This window comes from Arvicola amphibius, chromosome 15, assembly GCF_903992535.2.
Source record: "Arvicola amphibius chromosome 15, mArvAmp1.2, whole genome shotgun sequence".
Lineage (NCBI taxonomy): Eukaryota > Metazoa > Chordata > Mammalia > Rodentia > Cricetidae > Arvicola > Arvicola amphibius.
Window position 1 is genome coordinate 51,958,513 of NC_052061.1, and position 23,253 is coordinate 51,981,765.

Sequence of the window (23,253 nt, forward strand, 5' to 3'; positions counted from 1 at the left end):
GCATAGATCTGATTTTATGTCTGCTTCCTTTGTTTGTTTCCTTTTCCACAAATCCCCCTTTCCATTTAAAGGCAACTCCTGCGAGCCAGAGGTCCCTAACCGTAGAAAGCTGACTGTCTATTTTCAGAGCCTTTGCCACTGTATCCCTAATTCTTTGGATCTAGAAGCTATTCCACAAGATGTAGGCTGCATCTATTTCTTGTTTTTGTCTTTTCTAGCTTTCAGTCTCTCTTCGAGTTCATTCTGTTCTTATAATGGGATAAAGGCAAATGGAGAAGTATTGTATCTCCTCTGCCTCTGTTTCTCATGTGTGTGTGTGTGTGTGTGTGTGTGTGTGTGTGTATGTGTGTGTGTGTGTGTGTGTGTCTAGGTTCACACACATGTGTAGACCAGAGAACATCCTCAAGCATCCTTCCTAATGTACTCCATTTTCTTTTTCAGTCAGGATCTCTCTCTGGCTTGGAACTTGCCAAAGAAGCTGGATGGGCTGATTATCGTATACCTGGGATTTGTCTTGTCTTTACCTTCCCACTGGGCTTAACAATCATGAACCACAATACCTAGCCTTTGCTGGTTTGTTTGTTTTTTTTTTGTAGTGAGTTCTGTGCATTGAGGTGGAGACAATGTTCTAGTGACTGGGCTCTTTAGGCTGCTGCCCCAGCCCACATGGTGCATCATGGTTGCTGCAGTCATGGTCTGATCACAACTGAAGATCCCAGTTGCAGCTAGTCTAATCAAATGTTGGCATGGTCTCAATAAATCTTTCTTCCCTAATGAAAATTGTACCATTTCAGGAACTCACAGCACTCACCCCATGTTAGTGGTAAATCCACCAACAGAATTCCCTTATGCTTGAATGCTACACGAATTAGAACAGAAACAAAAGGAGGTTACCACTCATTGGAAGAGGTAAGCAAAATGTATCCTGTGTGAGTATCCATCCACCCACCTCTCCGTCATCCACCTACATATCCAGGTAAGTATGTTTGTATTAAGTCGTCAATCATCAGCCCCTCCACCCACCCATTCTAACGTACAAAATTTCCTTAAGCACATCAGAGATGCATGTTACAACAACTATGTTTGGTACCAAAATTGGGACACGCTACCTAACATGCATGCTGTCTGAGCTGAAAAATGAGGTTTGGAGGAAGGCTGGAGTCAGAGTCCCCAGAGAGACAAGCTGCGAGGAAGTGGGAAGTCAGTCCCTGCCACCTTTGAAGGCGAATCGGTGTTAGCCCAGAAATGGGAACTGATAGGAACAGAAAGTCTAAATAAATTCTGCGAATCGTGTTCCTTCCATCCCTCACACATCTTATTGTCCAAACGCTTCATCCTCTGCTTTTCCCTTTGCTCATTTATTTAAGAAATGTTTTTATGAGCCATGCCTACATAGACATGAAGACAGATATGAGGGTCAAGAAGAAGGCAGAGGAATCTTGGCCTCGCAAAATTTCTAGCTGAGTGGAGGAGACAGACATTAATCAAATAACTCTGTAAATTAACTTGTCATAAAGCCCCAACCAGGGTTATAAAGGCCACAGTAGAGCATTAAAGGATTGTGTTGGAAGGAACCAGTCTACTCCATCAGGGCCAGAGAAAGCTTCCTGGAGGCAGGGACTCAGAGTAAATGTAAGGGGGTGAGGGTATCACAAGGTCATAGAGGTCAGCTGTGCCCCAACTTTCAGGCAGAGATGGCATGGCATGGTGCTATCTGTTTTGAGGTTGAGTCCTCAGGCTCTGAGAGGCAGGAGGATGGAGGGATGGAGACAGCTGCAGAACTAGAAGTGGGGAGCAAGTTGATGGGACAAGGCTAAGGATTTAAAGAAAGCAACAACTGAAAGTTTTCCATGGATGAGTTTTGACCTTTGAGAGGATTACTCTGGATATGGAGGAAGAAACCAGAAAGCATTCTGAAAAGGGAGGGTGCTGGCTTTGTTTACTAAGCCCTTTGGTAAGGCCACCCTGCCTCTGCCACTTCCTCTTGCAACACTGTATTTTCTGTCTTTGCTCTTTTTCCAGTTGTGATAAAATGCACTGACAGCGATAACTTAAGGGGAAGAGAGCTCGGCTCCTTCTCTCCATTTATGCAGCTTGGAGTCCCAGCGAGGGGACGTCACCACTCTCACGGGACAGGTCTTCCCATTTTAACACAATCGGGACAGCTCCCCTCCCTGCCCAACCTGTCCAGGGTCCCTTCTCCCCCAGACGAGATTTTGTGAAATTGACAATAAGTACCATCACACTCTCCAAGCAGGTTCCTGGGCACACTTTCCAGCCTTGGCTCTTTCTTCTCTAGTGACTTCCACTCTGCTCCCCCCTCCTCTTCCTCCTCCTCCTTGGCTTCCTCTTCTGTTCCTCTGTCTCTGCATCTTGTCCTTAATATTCTCCTTCTACTTCCTTTTGCATCTACAGGCAAAGTTCTAGTTTTCAACGTTACTTTGGTTTCTCACGTAAGAAAGCGTCTCTGACATCCTTTTGATCCTGGTCTCCCATCCTAGGTAAGGGTGATGACTTAGAAACACGTTCTTCAGTTTCTAGAGACTCTACATGCAAGCATCAGGGCCCACATTGGTAGGTCTTCACTTACTCATTTGCTTACGGTGCCTCAGGTTCAAGGAGGGGGGCATTTGTCTTATTGGTGTTTCTAGCCTCTTTGTCCTGCCCTCAGTAAATGTTTACTTAGTTCAATTTTAAAATGGACATGTATCTATTAAATATTGATATACGATGTCCTCCTTATGATGTGAATATGGTCTCTCTCTCATTGGTTGATGAATAAAGCTGTTTCAGCCAATGGCCAGGCAAAATTGAGCCAGACAGGAAATCCAAACAAATACACAGAAAGAAGGCAGAGAGAGAGATGCCACGGAGCCACCAGGTTATAAGATGATACACAGCCACAGGCATGAGATGATACACAGATTAGTAGAAACTTTATTTAATTTAATTGTGAGAGCTGGTCAATAATATGCCTAAGTAATTGGCCAAACAATTACAATTGATATTAAGGCTTTGAGTGGCTATGTTATAGGTGGCTGTAGGGACTGGCAGATGGAGAGAAACCAGTCCCATGGGACCTGGTGAGAAGGATACAAGTCACCATTTACAAAATATTCTAAATATTTCAGGGGCATCTGAACAGTTTTAGGAAAACGAACCATCCTCATGTCGGAAAATAGTATATCTCAATAAAGTAATATTTAAAAGTTTATGAGTTTTATTTATTGGTAGGAGGAATAAACTATAGAGTATTGGAGTGATGGCTCCAAGGGCCAATAGCACTTGCTGCTCTTGTAGAGAGCCTGAGATTTATACCCAGTGTCAAGATGGCAGCTAAGAAGTGACTGTAACTCCAACCCCAGAGGATCTGAGGCCTTCTTCTTGTCTCTATGGGCACTGCACGCAAGTACATTTAAATACATGTAGGCAAACAAACACATAAAATAAAAATAAATCAATCTTGTTTGTAAGAGGCTGTAGAAACATCTATGCAGATTATCTTCCGTGTTGGGCAATGGCATTGATTAGCCTGGCTCACAACCCTGTGCCCATTAAGGGTATTCATTGAGGTCTTATTGTGAACAGAAAATGTTAAACTCCTGACCTCCTTCAGGTAATGGATGTAATTGCTTCTGACAAAGATGCTCCTGGACTGTCTAGCTGTCACTGTCCTGATCTTCACACTGAAATCACTGAAAGAGGAATGAAGTACCAAGGAACCCAGATGCCGCCACCACCTGGTCATTTCCGTCATTGACCCAGAACCCAGGGAAGGCAGATCCTTGAGAAAAGGGGATGCTTGCACTGAGGTTCAAAGACACCTGGGTCAATGTGCTCACTTGGAATTTTGTTTCTTTATTTGAATTTTGTAATTCGTCTCATGTAGATAATGTACATATCAGATCCATCTCTAAATTTACATTTTTTAGAAGTCCTGTGAACATTACTGTTTGTTTCCTTTCAAATTCCAATTGTTCATTGTAAGTGCATAGGAAAGTGACAGGTTTTGTCCATTAACTTTGACTCTTTCAGCCTCTGTGATAACCAGTTGCTCTATTAGGTACTCCACGTGTTGCTATGGTAAAATACCAGACAAAGACAACTTGAGGTAGAAGGGTTTAAAATGCACTCCGTCCATCATGGTAGCGAGAGCATGAGGTGATCGGTCACGTGGCATCCATCATCAGGAAGCAGAGAGACAGGAACACTGGTGCTCAGCTCACTTCCTCCTTTGTATTCAACCTAGGGGCCAGGGTATGGAGTGAACTGCCCACACCTAGAAACTTCCACATAGACATTCCCACAAGTTTGGCCCCATGGTAATTCTAATGCACATCCAATCGACGATCAATCAAGCTGTTATAACAGCTATCAACATCACAGCTATTAATATCACAGCTATTAATTCCTGGAGTTTTTGTGATTGATCTTTGAGACTTCCTATATCAGCAGTGCTATCACCTGCAAAAAACATTTCCTTCCTTCCTTCCTTCCTTCCTTCCTTCCTTCCTTCCTTCCTTCCTTTTCTTTCTTTCTCTTTTACTTCGTACTAAAAGCATCCATTATATTCCCTTTCTTGAGTAATTTAATTGGCTAGGACTCTCTGTGGGATGTTGAAGGGGTATGACAAGGAAAGCCCTTGGTGGCCTCTCTTCTAACCAGAAAAGTTGTGGCTTCTTACCTGCCAGCCGCAAGTCTTGGTAAACTCTTTTTTATCGAGTTGAGGAAATGAGTTCCCTTCTATTCCTAGTTCACCGAGGAACAATATATCTTCCCTTACAGCAACACATAAAGTATTGCCTGCACTTTGATCTCTTGGGGGAAAATGCATCTCACATCCAAAAAAAAAAAAATGGAGTAGAGTCTAGCGATAATCCAAAGTAGTCTTTGGAGACTCGATAAGGGTATATTCTTCTCTATATATCCATGTGTTTTTTAAATTTGTGCTCAGTGAAGAAGAGCGGTATGGAGGGCGATTTGGTGGTCTGGAGTGGCTTGGGAACAAGGCACAAAAGCTGATCTGAAGCTAACTAGGAGGAGAGTCTCTGCAGAGGGGACAGAAGCAGTAGTGGCCTCATCCTTGAGCTCCTGAGCTGAGGACCCTGCCTGACCTAGCCATCACCACCTTGTCTAATTGGCCGCTTAGTGTGTGCTGCGAAACGCCAGGTTAGTTTGCTTTTTGCACCGCTCTTTCGGGTGGTGTATGTTGGGGTGTGTGTGGAGGGTGTGTGTGTTGGGGGTTGGAGGGGCGAGACTCACGTGTCAAAACCAGAGCTCCAGGACCGTGACAAGTCCCTAGCTCTAAGGTTGCAAAACTCAGAAACCGAAGCCGGGCACACACCAGGTGGCTGGGATCGGGACGCGCGCCCCCGCCCGGTCCACGCGCGCCGGGGCCGCCACAGCCTCACACCCGGTGGCTCCGGAGCGCACTGCCGGGCACGCTCTCCGGAGCTCCGGCGTCCGCGATCGCGCGTGCTAGGGCGCCGGCAGTGACAGGCGGGGGGCGCGGCGCTGCTCTGACACCGGCTCCCGGCAGTCTGAGCCGGGAACCCGCCTGGAGTGGCCGGGTTGAGCCGCGGGCGACCACGGGCTTCCGGACCCTCGCAGCGGCTGCAGGGAGCTCGGGCCGCGGCTCCTCCGGCTCCAGTCTGGGCACCCGGGGCCACTCGCTGCCGCCGCCCATGGGTATCCGAGAGTTTCCAGGCGGCGCTCCCAGGGCCAAGAGCATCGCTGTGTGAGTAGCGCCGCAGTAGCGGGAGGGGCAGGCAGGTGGTCCCCGGCACCTGGACCCTGCTCAGCCCTCACTACCATGCTCGGGGAGGGAGGGAGGGATTGTCTTGTGCGGCTGAGCCGGGGAAGTTTCAGCACCGTCTCCCGGCCACCCGTCCCTGCTCACGTTGCCCGAGGCGCCCAGGGGAGGGCGCGGGACCCGACGCCGAGGTTCTCGGGAGCAGGGCATAAGGCAAGCAGCACGAGGGGAGCAGCCATGGGTCCTCACCGGTCCTCACTGACGTCTCCCCCTCTCTGCCCTTGACTCATCCCGCCTTCCCGCGACCTCAGTGGTATGAGGAGGTCACCGGACGTCAGCCCGCGGAGACTGTCCGACATCAGCCCTCAGCTCCGGCAGCTTAAGTTCTTGGTGGTGGACGAGGCCATCAAGGAAGATCTGAAATGGTCGCGCTCCGTGGAGGACCTCACTAGCGGGCCAGTGGGACTCACGTCCATCGAGGAACGGATCCTGCGCATCACCGGCTACTATGGCTACCAGCCCTGGGCGACGAGCTACAAAAGTAAGACCCCCTACATGATTCCCCCTACCCCCTGGCGGTCTCCCTGCCAGAGACACAGCAGCCAGGGAAGTGCACCCTCCTTCCTGCACACGGATTGGCAACTTCAATAAAGAGGCCTGGAGGCAGTTCTCCTGCACCGAAGCCACTGGGGGGGGGGGGGGGGGGGGGAGGGGGGCTTTCTGTTACGTTCGCTCTGCTTTCTGCTTCCCAGATACAGCATCTTTACCCCCCTCCCCCCAGCCACGTGTCCACTTCCAAGTGACTCTGAGGGCACGCCTGTTGTGGCTGTCCGTGAGAAATGCTTCAGAGAAGCAGAGTCCTTGACTGAGTGGGTTTCTGATTGGATCCCGGTGCCCTTAGCTCAGCAGAGCTCAGGCTTGGGGCAGCCTGGATTTTAACTATGGCAGTCCTTGACTGAGTGGGTTTCTGATTGGATCCCGGTGCCCTTAGCTCAGTAGAGCTCAGGCTTTGGGGCAGCCTGGATTTTAACTAACTATGTCTCTCAGAAACAAATGATGAAGAGTCACTGGACCTAGCCCTGTTTCTTTGCTTTAGGACTATATGGGTTCTAAGTGCGAGGATTTTATCTGGATCTTTCTAGATACTTAAGTGAGTGTCTGAAGAGCTGAGTGCTTGGCGCCAGGTGGGAGAACTTAAACTTTACCCTGGGCATCAGCTGCCGACCTTGGCTGCCCTGATGAGCCATTACCTGTGGGGGCGGACTTATTTGATGCCATTTATCTTGTTTTCAGAGAGAGAGAAAGAGAGAGAGAGAGAGAGAGAGAGAGAGAGAGAGAGAGAGAGAGAGAGAGAGAGAGAGAGAGAGAGAGAGCAAGAGAGCGCGCGAGAGAGCTGCTTGAAACAAACTCAAGATATTGTTTGAAATATTATCAGGATCTTGTGTCGTACCTTTGTAGTTAGACACTGCAGAAAGATCGCAACTTGCCCCTCAGTGGGTTGAAGAAGGGAGCATGAGTCATTCATTTGTAAGAAAGTCTAGACTAACAGTTTGGTAATTCTGAATGATCTTTTAACCTTTTATTGCTGGGGATTAGAACATGATGTATTGGTTTTTAGGGGGAAAGACATTTGTTGTATAATTTAATAATATTTAATATTCACCAGTAAGAGTGTGTTTCTACTTAGATTATTCTTAACACCTTCTAGTCCAGCCATTTGGGTGTGAGCTTGTTCATTTTGTTATTTGCAATAAATGGCACAGGGTTTGAGTGCTTGATTTCAATGGTCTGATTTGACCTTAAATGTCCGTGGAGATCATACGTAACTCAGTTTAAACCTTTCTAATGCTCCTGTGTCTCCCTGCCTGTGATTCTGCTGCTAAGATTGTTGCCTGCGTTGGCTTTCTATTGCAGAAGGGAGTTCTCTATCACAGAGAGCCTTTTAGCACAGGGTAAGAAGTCGAGTCTTTCAGAACCAAGCTTTCCTGAGGATGTGTAGAGGATCCTGTCTTCCGGTTTGGGGAATGTCTGTTAGAAAATAGCTATTCTGTATTTTTGTGTCTATATTCTCTACTTTCTTATAATTAAAGACAATGCTATAAATTACAGGCTTTGAATAAGTTATCTCTCAGCCCCTGAAGTCATAATAAGGTTTATTTTTATGGTTCCTTGTATCCCTGGCTCGAAAGCCATGGCTGAGGTTTGTGACTTTGGGGGCTGGTGAGCAGCTTTGGGACATGGTGACTGTGTTCAACATACTTTACAGTAAGACCTAGGAAAGACCACATAGAGAGAGAGGCACTTGTGCCCCCAACAATATTCTTAGACACCATTTTCTCAAGGTTCCTCTGAAGGAATTCATGGGGGTAGGGAAGGCCATAGTGGTTCTTGCCCTGTGGACAAAATCCTCAGCCCATTCTTTCCCTCTAACCCTGTGCAGATTCTTTCTTCTTCCAAGGTATTTCCTTGCTACTAAAATGCTTTAGGTGACAAGTGACATTTTGATGAATTTAATTGGCTTTACGTTTAAATTTAGAGGCGCGAATGTTTTATTCGTGCAGCAGAAGAGGTTTTAGGGCAGCGTTCTGCTGTTTGCCATTTCTACCCAACTCTGAAAATAAAAACATGGAGGCATACCCATCCGCGGGCACCAGTTCGCTGCTTAGTTTGGTGTGTGGTACATGAACTCAACAAACTAGAAGAGACAGTGGTTACAAAGGGAAGTGTGTGTGTCTGTGTGCGTGTGTGTGTGTGCGTGCGCGTGTGCGTGCATGCGTGCGTGCACAGACGAGAGGGCAACCTTTGGAGTCATTCCTCAAGTGATATCTGCTTATTTTTTGAGACAGCATCTCTCACAGACCTGGATTTGCTGAGTAGGCCAGGCTGATTGGGCATTAAGCCCCAGGAAACCGGTCTGTTTCCACCTCTCCAGTGCTGGGATCTTAGACAGGTGGCATGACAACTGTCTTTTCACGTGGGTTCTGGGGATTGAACTTGGGCCACCATGCTTCCTAGACGAACGCTTTGCCAACTGAGCTACTAAGCCAGAACTCTTGATGCTACGCTTTGATTTAGCCCCCAAGCCTTTGAACCTTGGCACTGTCGATGTTTTTCAGATTATTTTGTTGTGTGGGGGCTGCCAGTATGGAACAGTATCCTTGGCTTCTGCTCATTGGATGACAGAAGATTGCCTTTCCTCCCCCATTTGGCAACCAGAATATTTCTAGGCACTGACAGATGTCCTCTGCGGGTGAGCCTTTGGTTCAGAACTACTTGGTTACTCTGAGCCCTAAGTTTGTGCACCAACAAGCAAGCCCACTGGGTTCTCTTCACCTTCCCTCTCCTCTTGGACCATTCCTTGGGGTTTTGTGATGGGTCTCCATGGAGCTGGATGCTCCCGCTGCTCTCCTAACTCCTCTACTGGCCCTAGGTTGCTCATAGCTCATAGAGAGTTCTTCAGCTTCTCCTAGCAGCATCCTTTGCCTCCCCACCTTAGGCCAGAGCAGAGGAAAAGGAGTGACTGGGATGTTTTCAGTGGTTCCCTCTGCTTCCTCCCCTGATGTAGACATGGGTTGGGAGAGAGGTTAGATGGAAAGAAAAGGACCACAGCTGGGAGTGCCCCGTGTGTGTGTACGGGCAGGCAGCCTGCAGCAGCTGGCATGGTTGGGACTTGGCTAATCTGCACAGGGAAATAGCATACCTAGAGTTTCCCAGATGGAACCTCCTGGTGCTTCTTCACTTGGCGGGTTCTTTGGGGACACTCGTCTCATGGCAAGACACAGAGCTGGGGAATGGAAGACGGAGTTCCTAGCATGGGTTCACCTTCATCCAGAAGCAAGGGTGACACAGCTTGCCTTAAGCCAACAGCTACAGTAAGGTCAGTACAGAGGAACTGAGAAATTGTGCTTACACTGAGCAGGGACATTGCACTTTGTCACAGGATCCCCCAATGGCTTCAGAATGGTTCTCTCTCACCCTCTTTCCTAATAGAAGCACTTCTTAGAAATAGCTATGTGGAGAATGGGGTCATGCCTCACTGTGCAGAAGTCTCTTCTGGGTCTCTTTACGATGTGCCTGGTCTAAAACACCCCAAAGAGGATTGATTGGGTCTATATGCACTCATTAATACCACATAGTGTCAATAGACGTGAGCAGGGCTAACATGTTACTAGATCCCCACAGTTTGAAACTGGCCTGGGAAACATTCAGAAGTCCCGTTAAGCAAACAAGTGGAATCCAGAATCTGTGGTTGAATCTGGGGTGGCTTTAGGAATGAAGGGGCTATGAGGCAGTTATTGTCTGTCTGTGTGGGCAGGAAGCTGGAGAGACTGGACTAGAGATGTCAGCAGGTGTGTGGTCACAAGACAACCACGCTGCTTCCCAGGCCCCTCTCATTCTTTTCTCTCCCAAATGAAGGTGATGTTGAGGCTCCTTCAAGCCCCCAAGGTTCCATTTCTCTCATGCCACAGCCCCCTTGTGCCTATGTGTCTTGAGAAGCTGGATTTTATTTTGAGGGCTTGCAGGTTTCTCCCTGGAGGAGATTCCAGAGCCATTTCTTCCTCGGGTCTTTGTAGGATAAGGCACACAGTCCCAGTTCCACTGATTTCCTTGCTGTGGCATGGGCAGCCAGAGGGAGGAGGGATTGATTTCAGCGCTGGATTGGGAAGGCTCACTCACTCCACCACAGCAGAGCAAAGCAGCTCACATCATGGGCCAGGAAGCAGAGGGGGTCTGTGTTGGCACTGTGCTGGTTTCTCACAACCCCCTTGTGTTCCGCATAGACCCCCATGGGATGGCATCCCCCCGAAATTTTCCTCGGGAAATGTACTTATAGGCACACCCAGAGGCATGCCTCAATTTCTTGGGTGATTATAACCCCAGTCCATTTGACAGTGACAGTCACTACCACACATACCAAAGAAAGCCGAACTGGAAGGGAGAAATCACTGCTGGCTTCTGAATTAACTTAGGCACAGAGCCTCCAGTATCCCGATGACACTCAGGCGCACCAAGTGGATAAGTACTTGCTTGTCCCTAGTCAAGGCATGAATAGATAGATGTGTGTGCATTTATACACAAACATACACATGTGGGTACTTGCATGTGGAGGCCAGAAGTCAACCTCAAGTGTCATTCTTCAGGTACTGTCCCCTTTTTTTCTGGGACAGTGTCTCTTACTGGCCTAGAACTCATCAAGTAGGCAGGACTGGCTGATCAGCGAGGCCCAGAGATTCACCTGTCTCCATCTCCTCAGTACTGGGGTTACAAGAATGCGAACTCTACTGCACTTGTTTACATAGGTCCAGGGGGTCAAACTCAGATCCCCATGTTTGCATGACAGGCTCTTTACTGTCTGAGATTTCTTCCCAGAAATAGATATATATGTGTTATATATTATATATGTTATATAATATATATTATAAATATATATTTTTCCCAAGATGTTTGGTCTACTGTATTAGTCAGTATGCATCCATCAGGAGAGGAAGAAAGTAACTGCAGAACCACAAAGGGTCCCTGCAGTTAGGAGATTGGTAAGTTATTTGGGTGAATGATGGTAGCAGACCTCTGAACAACCGCCTAGGGTGTGGCCACAAATGTTTCTCACTTGCAGCTTGAGGTAGCTTTGCCACGCAGTTCTGTAGGGGATACAGTGCTCCACTAAGATGGTTTGTAGCCCAGAAGGCTACAGGCGGTGTGGGACTCCTGGGTGCTGAGCTACATATTCGGTGTAACGTCTCAGACAGTTTCTGGTTTGACAAATGTTTTCCTGTGACATTCAAGATCTCCTCCTAGTCAGTGTGATGTGTGACATCTCCGATACAGGACTAGATCCGAATCTGCTAAGAAATTATTTTTATCCTCTCCACTATCTACTGGAAATAATAGAGTCTATAAAAATCTGGTCTGTCCTAAAAGTTTTATTCAGGGTAGGGAGGGAAGTGCTTCCTAGCGCATGTCAGCTCAGGTTTCAGGGTTCTCATTTTAGAAAATGAGATCGCCCACTTTCAACACATACATAAAATTCCATCTTCTTTTTAAGAGTAGATGCAGTTATGATTGTAGGTATGAAAGAGTTGAGTTTGTGCAGCATTCTGTCCATGCTGTGTGTGTGAGAGAGAGAAAGCTTAATAAACATTTTTTATGATGGGTATTCATTGTATTGTCATTCAATACCAAGGAAGGACTTCCTCCTCCTCGTTCTCCTCCCCCTTGTTCTCTTCCTCCTTCTTCTTTGTCTATCCAAAACTCACCAAAGAGGGTTGAGAAGATGTCTTGATTAGTAAACTGTTTGCTACACAAGCGTGAGAATAACATCCAGTGTCAACCACTAGACTCCTCATGCACATATACACACATGCACATGTGGGGGCACACATGCACAGATGGGCCACACATGTACATATGGGCATACCCACATGCACATACACATGCAAATGAGGACACACACAGGTGGACACGCATGCACATGTGAGCATTCTCACATACACATGTGGGCACACATACACACACGCACACACAGACACACAGGGCTGCCTCAAGAAATGCCTTGAAGATTATGCAAATATTGTAAACAAGAATAACAAACTTCGCCGGGCGGTGGTGGCGCACGCCTTTAATCCCAGCACTCGGGAGGCAGAGGCAGGCGGATCTCTGTGAGTTCGAGGCCAGCCTGGTCTACAAGAGCTAGGTCCAGGACAGGCTCTAAAAAAGCTGCAGAGAAACCCTGTCTTGAAAAACCAAAAAAAAAAAAAAAAGAATAACAAACTTCAAGAGCTTATCCAAGCGGTTTCACTCTGTCAGCAATTTATCAAATATTGAACACAGAAATATTTCAAAGGTTATCTGATTTTATGCAATAGATATATATGGGTGCATATAAAATATTTAAGTCATTGGAATTTAATCTTTTTTAAAAAAGATTTATCTGTTTTATTTTATATGTGGGTGTTCTGCCCGAATGTATTTCTGTTCACCCCATTTGCATACAGTGTCCTTAGAAGCCAGAAGAATCCTCTGGAACAAAATTATAGAGGGTTGAGAGCTGTAGGTTGGGTGCTGGGAACCAAACCCAGATCCTCTGCAAGAGCAGCCAGTGTTCTTAACCACTGAGCCACCTCTCCAGCACTGAGATTTTCTTCTTAACTCCCCGGGCCAGGTGGTTCTATAGGTGCATCAATGTGTTTGCTCTGTCATAGACGTTTATCTAATGGTTATCTCAGAAGACAACTGAGGAGTTTTGGTGTTGGGTCAGAGAGAAGAAGAAAGGGGCATTTGCTGCTGTGCTGAGTATAAAATGTTCCCTCGAGGCACATGTGTTCCAAGACTTGTTTGTCCGTCAGCTCAAGAGGCTTTTACAAACGATCGTGAGGATTCTGATTCCATCCATGGTTGGACTAATCTACTGATAGGTTTACTATTTGATGACACCATATCCAGGGTCGGGAAGTCAGGAGGAAGAGCCTAATTGGAGGAGGGGACCGCCTAGAAACGTCATGTTTTATCTGGGGACCCTTCCTTCTCTTCTTCCTGTCTACCAGGAAGAGAGATGCTTTCCCCAAGGCTCTTCTGCAATAATGTTTCTGCCTTGCCAACAGTCTAAACATAATGGGGCAACCAAGCATGGACCTCAAACCTCCAGAACTATGAGCCAGTGGGAATCTTCCCTCTCTTAAGACATTTTTTCCTCAGGTATTCGTTACACCAACAGAAAACTCTCACACACACTCTCTGCCTGGCCCCTTCAGCACCATTTCTTGATGTTGTTGCTGAGAAGTCTGTGAACAAGGAGGTAGCTGAGAAAAATGACAGCATAGCATTCCAGACACTTCTATGGATGTGAATCCTCTCAGAGTAGATAAAGTAGCAGCACATACACATCCTTTTATTTATAAATGCACACCCATTAACTCGCAGATCTGTCTCTCTGCCACTCAGCATCATTCGTTTCTTGGGTCATTAAAGAATCCCGCTGCTTCTTCAGGGTAATAATCATGCCTATTCCTCGGGTCCGCAGGGCTGCACGTGGGGTACGGTCACCCAACTCAATCTATAAATTACATGCCTACATAGATATATGTTTGTATATACACACACACACACACACACACACACACACACACACACACACACACTTGTGTAGACCATCATAACTAGTTAGACTCAGCGTGAGAAAGTGTTAGAACAGTGATTCTCAACCTGTCACAGCCTCTTGGGGGCCGAACAGTCCTTTCACAGGGGTTGCTTAAGACCATTGGAAAACACAGATATTTACACTACAATTCACAACAGTAGCAAAATCACAGGTATGAAGTAGCAACATGAGGAACTGTATTAAAAGGTCACCACATTAGGAAGGCTGAGAATCTCTGTGTTAGAGGGACACAGGCAGACAGGGAAGGCCAGCAGTTTCCCTGACACGACAGCTTCTTGTTCCCAGAAGAGATTTAAGGACAGATTACAGAAAAGCATGGGGGTGGGTATCTAAGAACAAATAGGGAAAGGGAGAACCAGCCAAGCCAGAGTCCACTTAGCAGACTTCCAGCTCTAGGGCCCTTCCTATCCCCATCCCTTCCTTCCTCAGCTTGGTCTTCTGTCTTTCTTCAAGGTCCAATTCTCTACCCATCCCATGGACCAAGCTCTAAGACTCGCCTAGATCCCCGCCAGCATCCCCATCACAAGTGAAGGTTTAAGCTTCAGTGAACTCATTTTCTCGCTGCTTCTGTAGACTTTCTTGTGCTGTAACCAGGATTCTAATTTGTTGATAGAGCTCAAAGATCAAGCATTTTTCTCTTTCTCATGAAATTATACAGCAGCAAAGATTCTTGACTGGGTCAATGAAATTAAGCTCCATTTTCTTTGCTGATGTTTTCTGCTGCGGGCATTCCATCTCCTTTGCAGAGCCCAAGAAAGCTAGCTGAGACTTGTTTCTTCTCTGACTGGGGTGTCTGTTCGCAAGAACACCAACTAGAATTCAGACAGGTTGGGATACACTCCCAGCGCCCATGTTCTCACTTGGGCGGTTGTACCCCCTTTATTCATACTCTCTACAGTTCCTTTAGGTGAGAGCCCCCAAGTCCAGCGATGTGATCCTTGAAGTGATTCTCATTGGTGGCCTAAGAACAGTAAGTAGCACTTCTCCAACTCAGGGGACTTTGATGGCAGTGACATTCCTAACACACATCTGTGTATCTTCGAAACCCAAGCATCTTGGATTGGCAGCTTCTTGCTTTAGTTAATCCCGGGCTCCCTTCTCTACAGGTGTGTGCATCTGGGCCTAAAATCTGGGACCCAAAGACTTTGCTGAGTGCCAGCACAGACTGAGGCAGGCTCACGGGAATGTCATTCATCCAGCTTCTATCTTCCTGACTGTCTGCCTCTTTTTCTATTCTTTGTGAGGAGCATGTGAAGCCTGAACCCATAGGAAAGCTGTGTTTCGGGGCGATACCAGCTTATCCTGGCCATTAAGGGGTCTAAAAGTCATTGGAATCAAGACCTAGTCATGCCCTCGATTTCAGCATGGCTTTGGACGTTTATATACAGAGGGAGGTGACTTAGGCGCTGTGATCCCTTGGCCATCTGAAGCCAGATAAGAGGCCAAGAAGTAATAAAATGACCGTCTTGCAGACGGTGAGGTCTCTTTCCTAGGCTTCTGTGTGTAGAAGGGCTGTCTCCTTTTCTATGTGGCATTGGATGGGTGGGCTAGCTGAAAGCTATTTTTAAAAATCCATCTTGGAGGCAATTTAGAATATTTGCTTGCTGCAGCTTATGGGGTTATTTTTATTAGGGCCATCTTCTTTAGCTTCATAACCCCTAGTGTGGTTTTAAGGGAGGTGCTCCTCATCCTTAACAGGTAAGGAATTGGTGTCGGGTCTGTGATGCACTTTCAAATATAGTTCTGCATAAGCAAGTGTCAGCAGACAGATCAAAGAATTACACAGAAAGTCACGGCAACAATTCAATATTTGGTGAATTTAAGCAATAGATGCCAAGCTTCTTGGCCATGGGAAACACTTTCAAAGTGAAACTGTCATCATCCAGTCCTGGAGTAGCATAGCCCAGGCTTGCTGGGGAAAGTTGTGTGTATTTAGCTCAGGTTATTATATCCAAATTCAGAAAAAAAATCTGGGAGAATGGCATGACTGTGACCTCGCCCACTCACCAGTCAGCAGCTGAGAACTGCTGCCCCATATAGGAAGGACCACGGTACTGTCCTTGTTGCTGTGATAAAACACACAATAACAGCAACTTCAGGGAGGAAGGCTTATGGGGGGGCTCTCAGTTTGAGGGTGCTGTCCATTGTGGTGGGGAAGGCATGGCGGCAGGAGCATGAGGCAGCTGGGCACACCTCACCCACAGACAGGAAACAGAGATGAACACTGGTGCTCCGCTCACTCTCTCTTTACTGTTTAGTGCAGGACCCAGCCCGTGGGATGCCGCTGCCCGCGTCCAGGCAGGCTTTCTCCTCCTCAGTTAATTCTCTTTGGAAACACGCGTGCAGTCTCACCTAGAGGTGCACTTTCTAGTCCTTCTAAAAACCCGCCAGGCTGACGGTGAAGATCAACACAGCCAGGCCTAAAGAAGCCCCGCCTCTACTTCCCTCTTAACCCCGACCAAGTCACTGTCCCTCAAACAGCCTGTGCATTGTGCAGTCTTCCTTCCTTTCATGAAGGAAATCTACTTTCCTGGCAATTTAGACTTCTAGCTGGCTTAGCCTCCCGTGCCCTAAGACACAAAAACGTGCCCAGATTCAGGGCCTCCAACCTTGTTTTTATTGGAGCTCTGTCACACCCACTGCTGGCCCTGTGACTGTCCTTCCTCCTCTGAACTGTGTCCCCTCTGCTTGCATGTCACGCGCATTGCCCTTCCTTGTCCTTCCTCTACATTCAAAGCTCCCTCTCTACCTTCATTTCACCCCACCCCTCACACACTTAAATCTTGGTTCTGAGATATGAGAGAGAACAGGAGGCTTGAGATACTGGGTCTGGCTCATTTCACCTAACAGTGGTCTCCGTCTCCGCCCGTTTTCCTGCAAATGACAGAATTTCATTCTCCTTTATGGCTGAGTAAAACTTCACCATGCGTATGCAAGTGTATGCACTCACGTGTACCGCATTTTCTTCACCCATTCTCCTGAGCCGGTTCCATTGCCCAGCTGTTGTGAACCAGGAAGCAGCGAGCAAATGTGTGCATTTGTTTCTGCGTTGTCTTGTCGGTTTGTCTTTAGTTTTCTTCTGTGAGATGGGTTCTCAGAGATGTAATCACTGGTCAAAGGACTTGCCAATTCGCGGCACTAGCGAGCAACCCTCACTCCACAGTTCATACTTCTCGAGCCCCTTACCTACTGGACACAGATTTATCTTCCTTTTTTTCCCCTCCAGTCTCTACCACCAGGAACACTGGCTTGCTGTGCTTCCATTTAGCGTAGGCAGCTCAAATAGTCTGGGAGGCAAACTGTTCTCTTTCCACACACCTTATATGGAGGTAACTAGGGTGCCGAGTCCCCGAGAGACTGACTTTCCCCCCGTTTCTGTAACTATGGCATTTCTGCCCATCATGACTGTAATGATATAGTCATCCTTCTCCAAGGTACATTAGGACCCTTTGCAAGAAGCCTGCTTTACCCGCGCTGATGTCGCCTTACGCTAACTTTGCTACAGGAGCAGGCACATGGACTCGTATTCTCAACTGCGCCTAAATGATCATTGCTTTAACCTGATGCCATCCCACGACAGCAGGATAAGTTAGGGAGATCTCCAGAAGGACAGAACCTGGCAGTGCCTCCGGCATCTGGAACAGTGGCTGGCATGTTTGTAGGATCCATCGGATACATTTTGATGAGACTTTAAAATCAGTTAGTCTACGAGTTGAATGCCCAATGCCCTCCAGGGAATCACCTTTCCGTATTACAGCAAGGGGATGATTTCATTCATCGTTATCTTTGGGACTGCTGATAGCTAACCCGTGAGGCTGATTGCTTTTGGTTTCTTATGCGAAGGTCTTGATATGTATGTAGTCCAGGCTGGCCTCACTTTCACAATCCTCCAGAAACTACATTTAAAAAAAAAAAAAGATTCCGTTGAATCAGAAAGCTCGGCACACGGTTCCTGTATGCACTTGGATGAGTCTGAGCAGAGGTGGCTGTGGAAATGTCACCACAGTGAAGAGAAGCTCGTCCATCCCCTCTGATGGCTTTCTTGTGTCTCTTGGGGTGCCCTGTGGTAAAAAGCTTTTAGCAATAATGCTACTCTGGGCTTGTTCGGTTCTGCTTTGCATTACTGAGCCAGAGTCTCACTCTGTAGCCCAGGCTGGCCTGGAACTGAACTGAAAGCAGCTCTCATGCAAACGATTCTCCCAGTGGGAAAAGACTGTGCAAAGTGGCCAAGAAGACCTCAGAAACTATAGGCGTACACAAAGGGCCCCTCATTTCAGAAGCAACTACAAGTTATGCCAGGTGCAGGAAGTTCCCAGAAACTGCTGTCTGGTTAATGGTAAAGTACGCTGTTAGGGCTGTGGTAGGGACAGAAGGGCTATGCAGAGTTCCTTAATTAGATGGGGCTACCGGAACATGCCCCTATCGGCAGCACAGAGCTGAAAGATTAATGATTGGCCATTCTATGCCTCACAAGGCATTTGGCTTTGTGTTTGAAGGATATAAAATATATAGCAGGTAAAGGAAGGTGTGCTGGCTAGTCTTATGTCAACTTGACACAGATACTAGAATTATCTGAAAAGTGAGAAAATGCCTCCAAAACATCCAGCTGTAAGGCATTCTCTTAATTAGTTATTGATGGGAGGGCCATTATGGGTGGTGCCACCCCAGGACTGGTGGTACGGGGTTCTATAAGAAAACAGGCTGAGCAAGCCATGGGAAGCAAGCCATTAAGCAGCACCCCTCCATGGCCTCTACATCAGTTCCTGCCCTATTTTAGTTCCTGTCCTGACTTCCTTCGATGTTGATGAACAGCAATATAGAAGTGTAAGCCGAATAAATCCTTTCCTTCCCAGCTTGATTTTTGGTCATGGTGTTTCCTCACAGAGATAGTGACCCCCTAACTGAAATAGTGGGATTTTTATGGTTTTGCTAATAATTGAAAATTCATATCAGAAGTGTGTGTGTGTGTGTGTGTGTGTGTGAGAGAGAGAGAGAGAGAGAGAGAGAGAGAGAGAGAGAGAGAGAGAGAGAATATGAATCACCTATGGAAGCAAGCAAGCTCAACAACCATATTTGTTTAGCCAAAGTCTCAACTAGACCGGCTGGCCAGTGAGCCCCTGTCTCCACCTCCTTTATATAGGCTCTGGGGATCAAACTCAGGTCACTAACTGACTTGGAAGAGGATTTTCCTTCAGTTTGTGTTGGTGTGGGACCTTGATGGATGGGAATGGGTGATTTGTGGTCAGTACTGATGGCTGGCCAGTGAGCTATGTTTGAAGAAAAGACACACAGCTATTTAAATGGTCTTTGCACTGCCCGCCCCAAGGCCAGACTGTCAGTAGCCTTATTCACAGAGCATGCCTGGCTGTCCACTGTGTGCCTCTAGACTCTGACTCAACAGGAAATAAAAGCAAAAATTGTTCAGTCAGGTGATGGACCGGAAATGGGCCTCTTTCAGAGCACATGCTTAAGAAATAAGTAGCAAGGCCAGCAATGTTCCCATGTGGTGTTGTCTCGGGCTCCTGAGGAAAAATAGTTTGAAAGAGGGACTCGGAAAAATGTTTCTCCAAATTCCCCATTGCACCCTGACAAGGGTTCTGTGATTTTCTCTCATCTCTCAGGGCACACATTGCAGGGTACACTTAATGCTTGGAAAGTCAGAAGCCCCCCTTCTGGGACCAGAACACAGCCACTGCGAGTGTCGGAGATGGGTTTTCAGAATCTCTTAAGCCCACGCTGCAGCAGGGACAGCGTGGTACTGCATATACGATGCCTCTTGGGCAGCTGTGGGTTCTCTTGGCTAGTCAGAGTAAGGAGGGCACCACGAGTCGCATACAGCACGGACCGCGAAGGAGACTGCGAGGCAGGAAGTAGTGCAGCGGGATGGCAAGGCAGCCTCTGTGCCCACACTCCCGGCATCAGCTGCTGAAGCTGTGGTCCAGGGGCTTGGCCTCTGAAGCAGAGTCCCTTGGTCAGGCGCCCTTTGTTGCTCCACAAAACCAGGGTCTGTGCTCCATCAAACAGGCAGAACTCCGACTGAGTCAGATCAACCACTGACTTTGCCAATGGCCTATTTTTTTTTGTTTGAAATTTTTTAATAGAGTAAACACTTTTAAAGATTAAATATGTTACCTGAGAGTAGGGTGAGATTCATGGAGAGTCCCCCTTACGGAGGAAAGGAGGAAGGGAAGGAGGGAGAGGGGAGGGGCAAAGAAAGGAAGAGGGAGGGAGCTTTGCCTGTGTATCTAGAAGGGCCCTCTTGACACAGGCAAAGCTCTGTCCCTACAGAGCAGTGTTCGCTGTGACTTCCCTTCCTCCCAGCTGAGAGTCTGACTGTGCAGCCCCCCCCATTGTCTCACCTGAAGATGAAGCCCCAAATAGCAGCTGTCAACTCAAGGTAGTCCGTCCAGTGTCTCCTGGATGCTAGGGACACAGACTGGATCACTTCCCTCCCAGTAGATGAGATTTCCCAAGACGGCCATGTTTATCTCAGTCCTACTTCTTTGGTACCTCAGAAGGGATGTGTGGACAAGGATGGGTTGAACAAACGTATGAACGGGCGCACTCATGACTATGGGACCAGGTCCAGCCAGGCTTTCCGGGGAGTCTGTGGTTCATCTAGGTGATGCTTGATGTCCATTTCGACACAGAGACCTTATGAACCTTGAGAAAGAGTGAGGAGCCTCCAGAAAGGGGATGACGTTTGTGAGGGTCATGAGAAAACATGGTGCTTTAACTCTGCCATGTCCTTCACAGGCCCATGTTTTGAACACAGGGTCCCCTGCTGGTAGATCTGCTTTGGGACATTGTGAACCTTTAGGATGGGAGATTGGGCTAATGGAATATGCCACTGGGGGCAAGTCTTTGAGGGTAATAGCCCAGCTTCACTTCTGGCCTGCACTGTCTGCTTCCTGTTCTAATAAGATGTGAGGAGTCCCAATCCACTGTGAGCTCCTCCATGACAGACTGTACCATCCCAGACTGTGAGCCAAGGGTGAGCTCCCCATGACAGACTGTACCATCCCAGACTGTGTGAGCCAAGGGTGAGCTCCTCCATGACAGACTGTACCATCCCAGACTGTGTGAGCCAAGGGTGAGCTCCTCCATGACAGACTGTACCATCCCAGACTGTGTGAGCCAAGGGTGAGCTCCTCCATGACAGACTGTACCGTCCCAGACTGTGAGCCAAGGGTGAGCTCCTCCATGATGGACTGTACCATCCCAGACTGTGAGCCAAGGGTGAGCTCCTCCATGATAGACTGTACCATCCCAGACCATGAGCCAAGGTAAATGCTCCCCTCCTTGAGTTGCTCCTGTCCAGTATTCAGTCACAGTGAGGAAGCAACTGAGACAGAATGCATGTTTGCAACTATGTAAGATCAAGGCCCCTTGGGATGGGTGGGCGAGTGAGCACATTTGTGGTAGGATCCTGAGGACCCGAGTTTGATCCCTGGAATCTATAGTTGGAGGAGAGAACTGACTCTCAAAAGTTGTCCTCTGAACTCCACACGTGCACTGACTCCCCAGAACCCCACAATGCACCGTAGCAAGTGTGTGTTCACACACACAGCAACAAGTCACAAACATCTTTCTCTCCTTCCCTCTCCCTGACGTACACAGGCTAATAATAAATAGTAAAATCTCAATACAATATCAAATGTGGTTAAGCTACAAGTTGCCAAATAGTGCTCACTGGCTACGCCACATGACCCAAATGAAAGCCACGCTCTTGGGACTGTAGGAAAGAGTTCAAGGCCCCTTCCAAGTCACAGATTAGGAAGCAAGGAAACATGAGTGAGTCCTCTGACCTTACTGAAGTTTGACATGACCTCTTGAGTACTAAACAAACATGTGAGCTGCTGCCCCAAAACGTAACCTTTTTTCCATGGTAGAAATTACAAAAACATTTCAAACTACTATTTATACTATTATTAATATTTGCTTTTTGAACCGTGGAAATGATCATGAAAAGAAGAAAAATTATGAAAAAGCTTTTGTTCAGGGAGAATGATTGACTTTCCATTTGCCTGCTCTCCCTAGAGACCCCAGAGACATAAGACCTGTGTTAGCGGTATTTGCCCGTGTGACTAGCTTGATGGCATATTCTTATTTTCTAATCACTCAGCTGATTCCCAGATGTGCAGCCGTGTACAGTATGTGTACATTGAAGTCACTCATCATTGACTTGGGTTCCTTTTTGGTTTTTAAAGGCGGCAGCTTAGTCTTATCAGGAGCTCCAGAAACAAATACACTCTGACAGCAGGATAGTTCAAAATACTTAATGACTTTTTGCCCTTAACCAAAGCTGCTGCAGAAAAGAAAAAAAATGTAATAAGTATGCAAAATGGAAATGCATCCCCAAAGGCCTTTTCATTTCCTCCAAGCCCAAAGGAAGAAGGAATGGGGAGGATTGGCAATCCACAATAACAAGGAGAAAAGAAATGCTGTAATTTTAAATCGCAGGCCACACCAAGAAGCTAATGAGATTCTGTGTCTGTATCCCTGTTCAGCACTGTGGACATCAGTCAGGCCTGCCCACTAAATGGGCAGAATAACGCCAAGCTTTGAAAAGCTCATGAAAACCATAGAACAGTTATTGCCGGAGGAAACGTTGGCACTGTGTGGTTCTCCCATTTAGAGTTACATTTAGTTTTCAAGGAGGTTAAGAGACCTGACCAAGATTGCTTAGCTGAGGCCTGGGATGATAGCTCATTTGGTAAAGTGTTTGCCCTACACTCATGAAGATCCACGGTTGAATCCCAGAGCCCACATGAATGAGGCAGTGTGTTGGCATCCATGTGTAAACCAGCACGAGGTGGGCAGAGACAGGAAAAGAATCCTGGGCATTGGTGACCAGCAAGCCTAACCTACTGAGTGAGCCCCAAGACAGTTAAAGACCCTGTCACCAAAACGAGGTGGATCATGCCTGAGGAATGACACCTGAAGTTGACCTTTGGCCTCTACATGCATACATATACAGGCATTCTCATACAGCCAAACACACACACACACACACACACACACACACACACACACACACACACACACACGATTGCTTAGTTGAAGGCAGAGCTGAGACTAGGTCCATGTTCTTTCTCAACTTTGGAGATTACCTGAATGTCATCAGGGAATTTTTTAAAAAAAATACTGATCCAGTCTACTCTGAATATTCTGATTTTAGCCCATCAGCTAAGACCTGGATTGACGTGTTCATTGTGCTGTGCTGTGTGTCGCATTCCATGCTTGGGGTAGCATCTTTCTGGGGACAGAATACAGTCTGTCTCCTCTGTGCCTTTCCATATTCTTCCTCCTAAAGAGTCACCCCTAGGGCTGGCGACTGAACAAA

The 23,253-nt window shown here is 47.2% G+C and overlaps 1 protein-coding gene across 1 annotated transcript in view; it reads left to right on the plus strand.

Annotated features, from left to right (window-relative positions):
- The first annotated feature begins 5,684 nt into the window (after positions 1–5,684).
- The window catches only part of Slc35f3 (solute carrier family 35 member F3), a 205,497-nt gene continuing 187,928 nt past the window's right edge, over positions 5,685–23,253 (plus strand). The window contains exons 1-2 of the mRNA XM_038313162.1: positions 5,685–5,737; positions 6,064–6,293. Of these exons, the coding sequence (XP_038169090.1) occupies positions 5,685–5,737; positions 6,064–6,293 (283 nt within the window). The remainder of the gene's footprint in view (positions 5,738–6,063; positions 6,294–23,253) is intronic.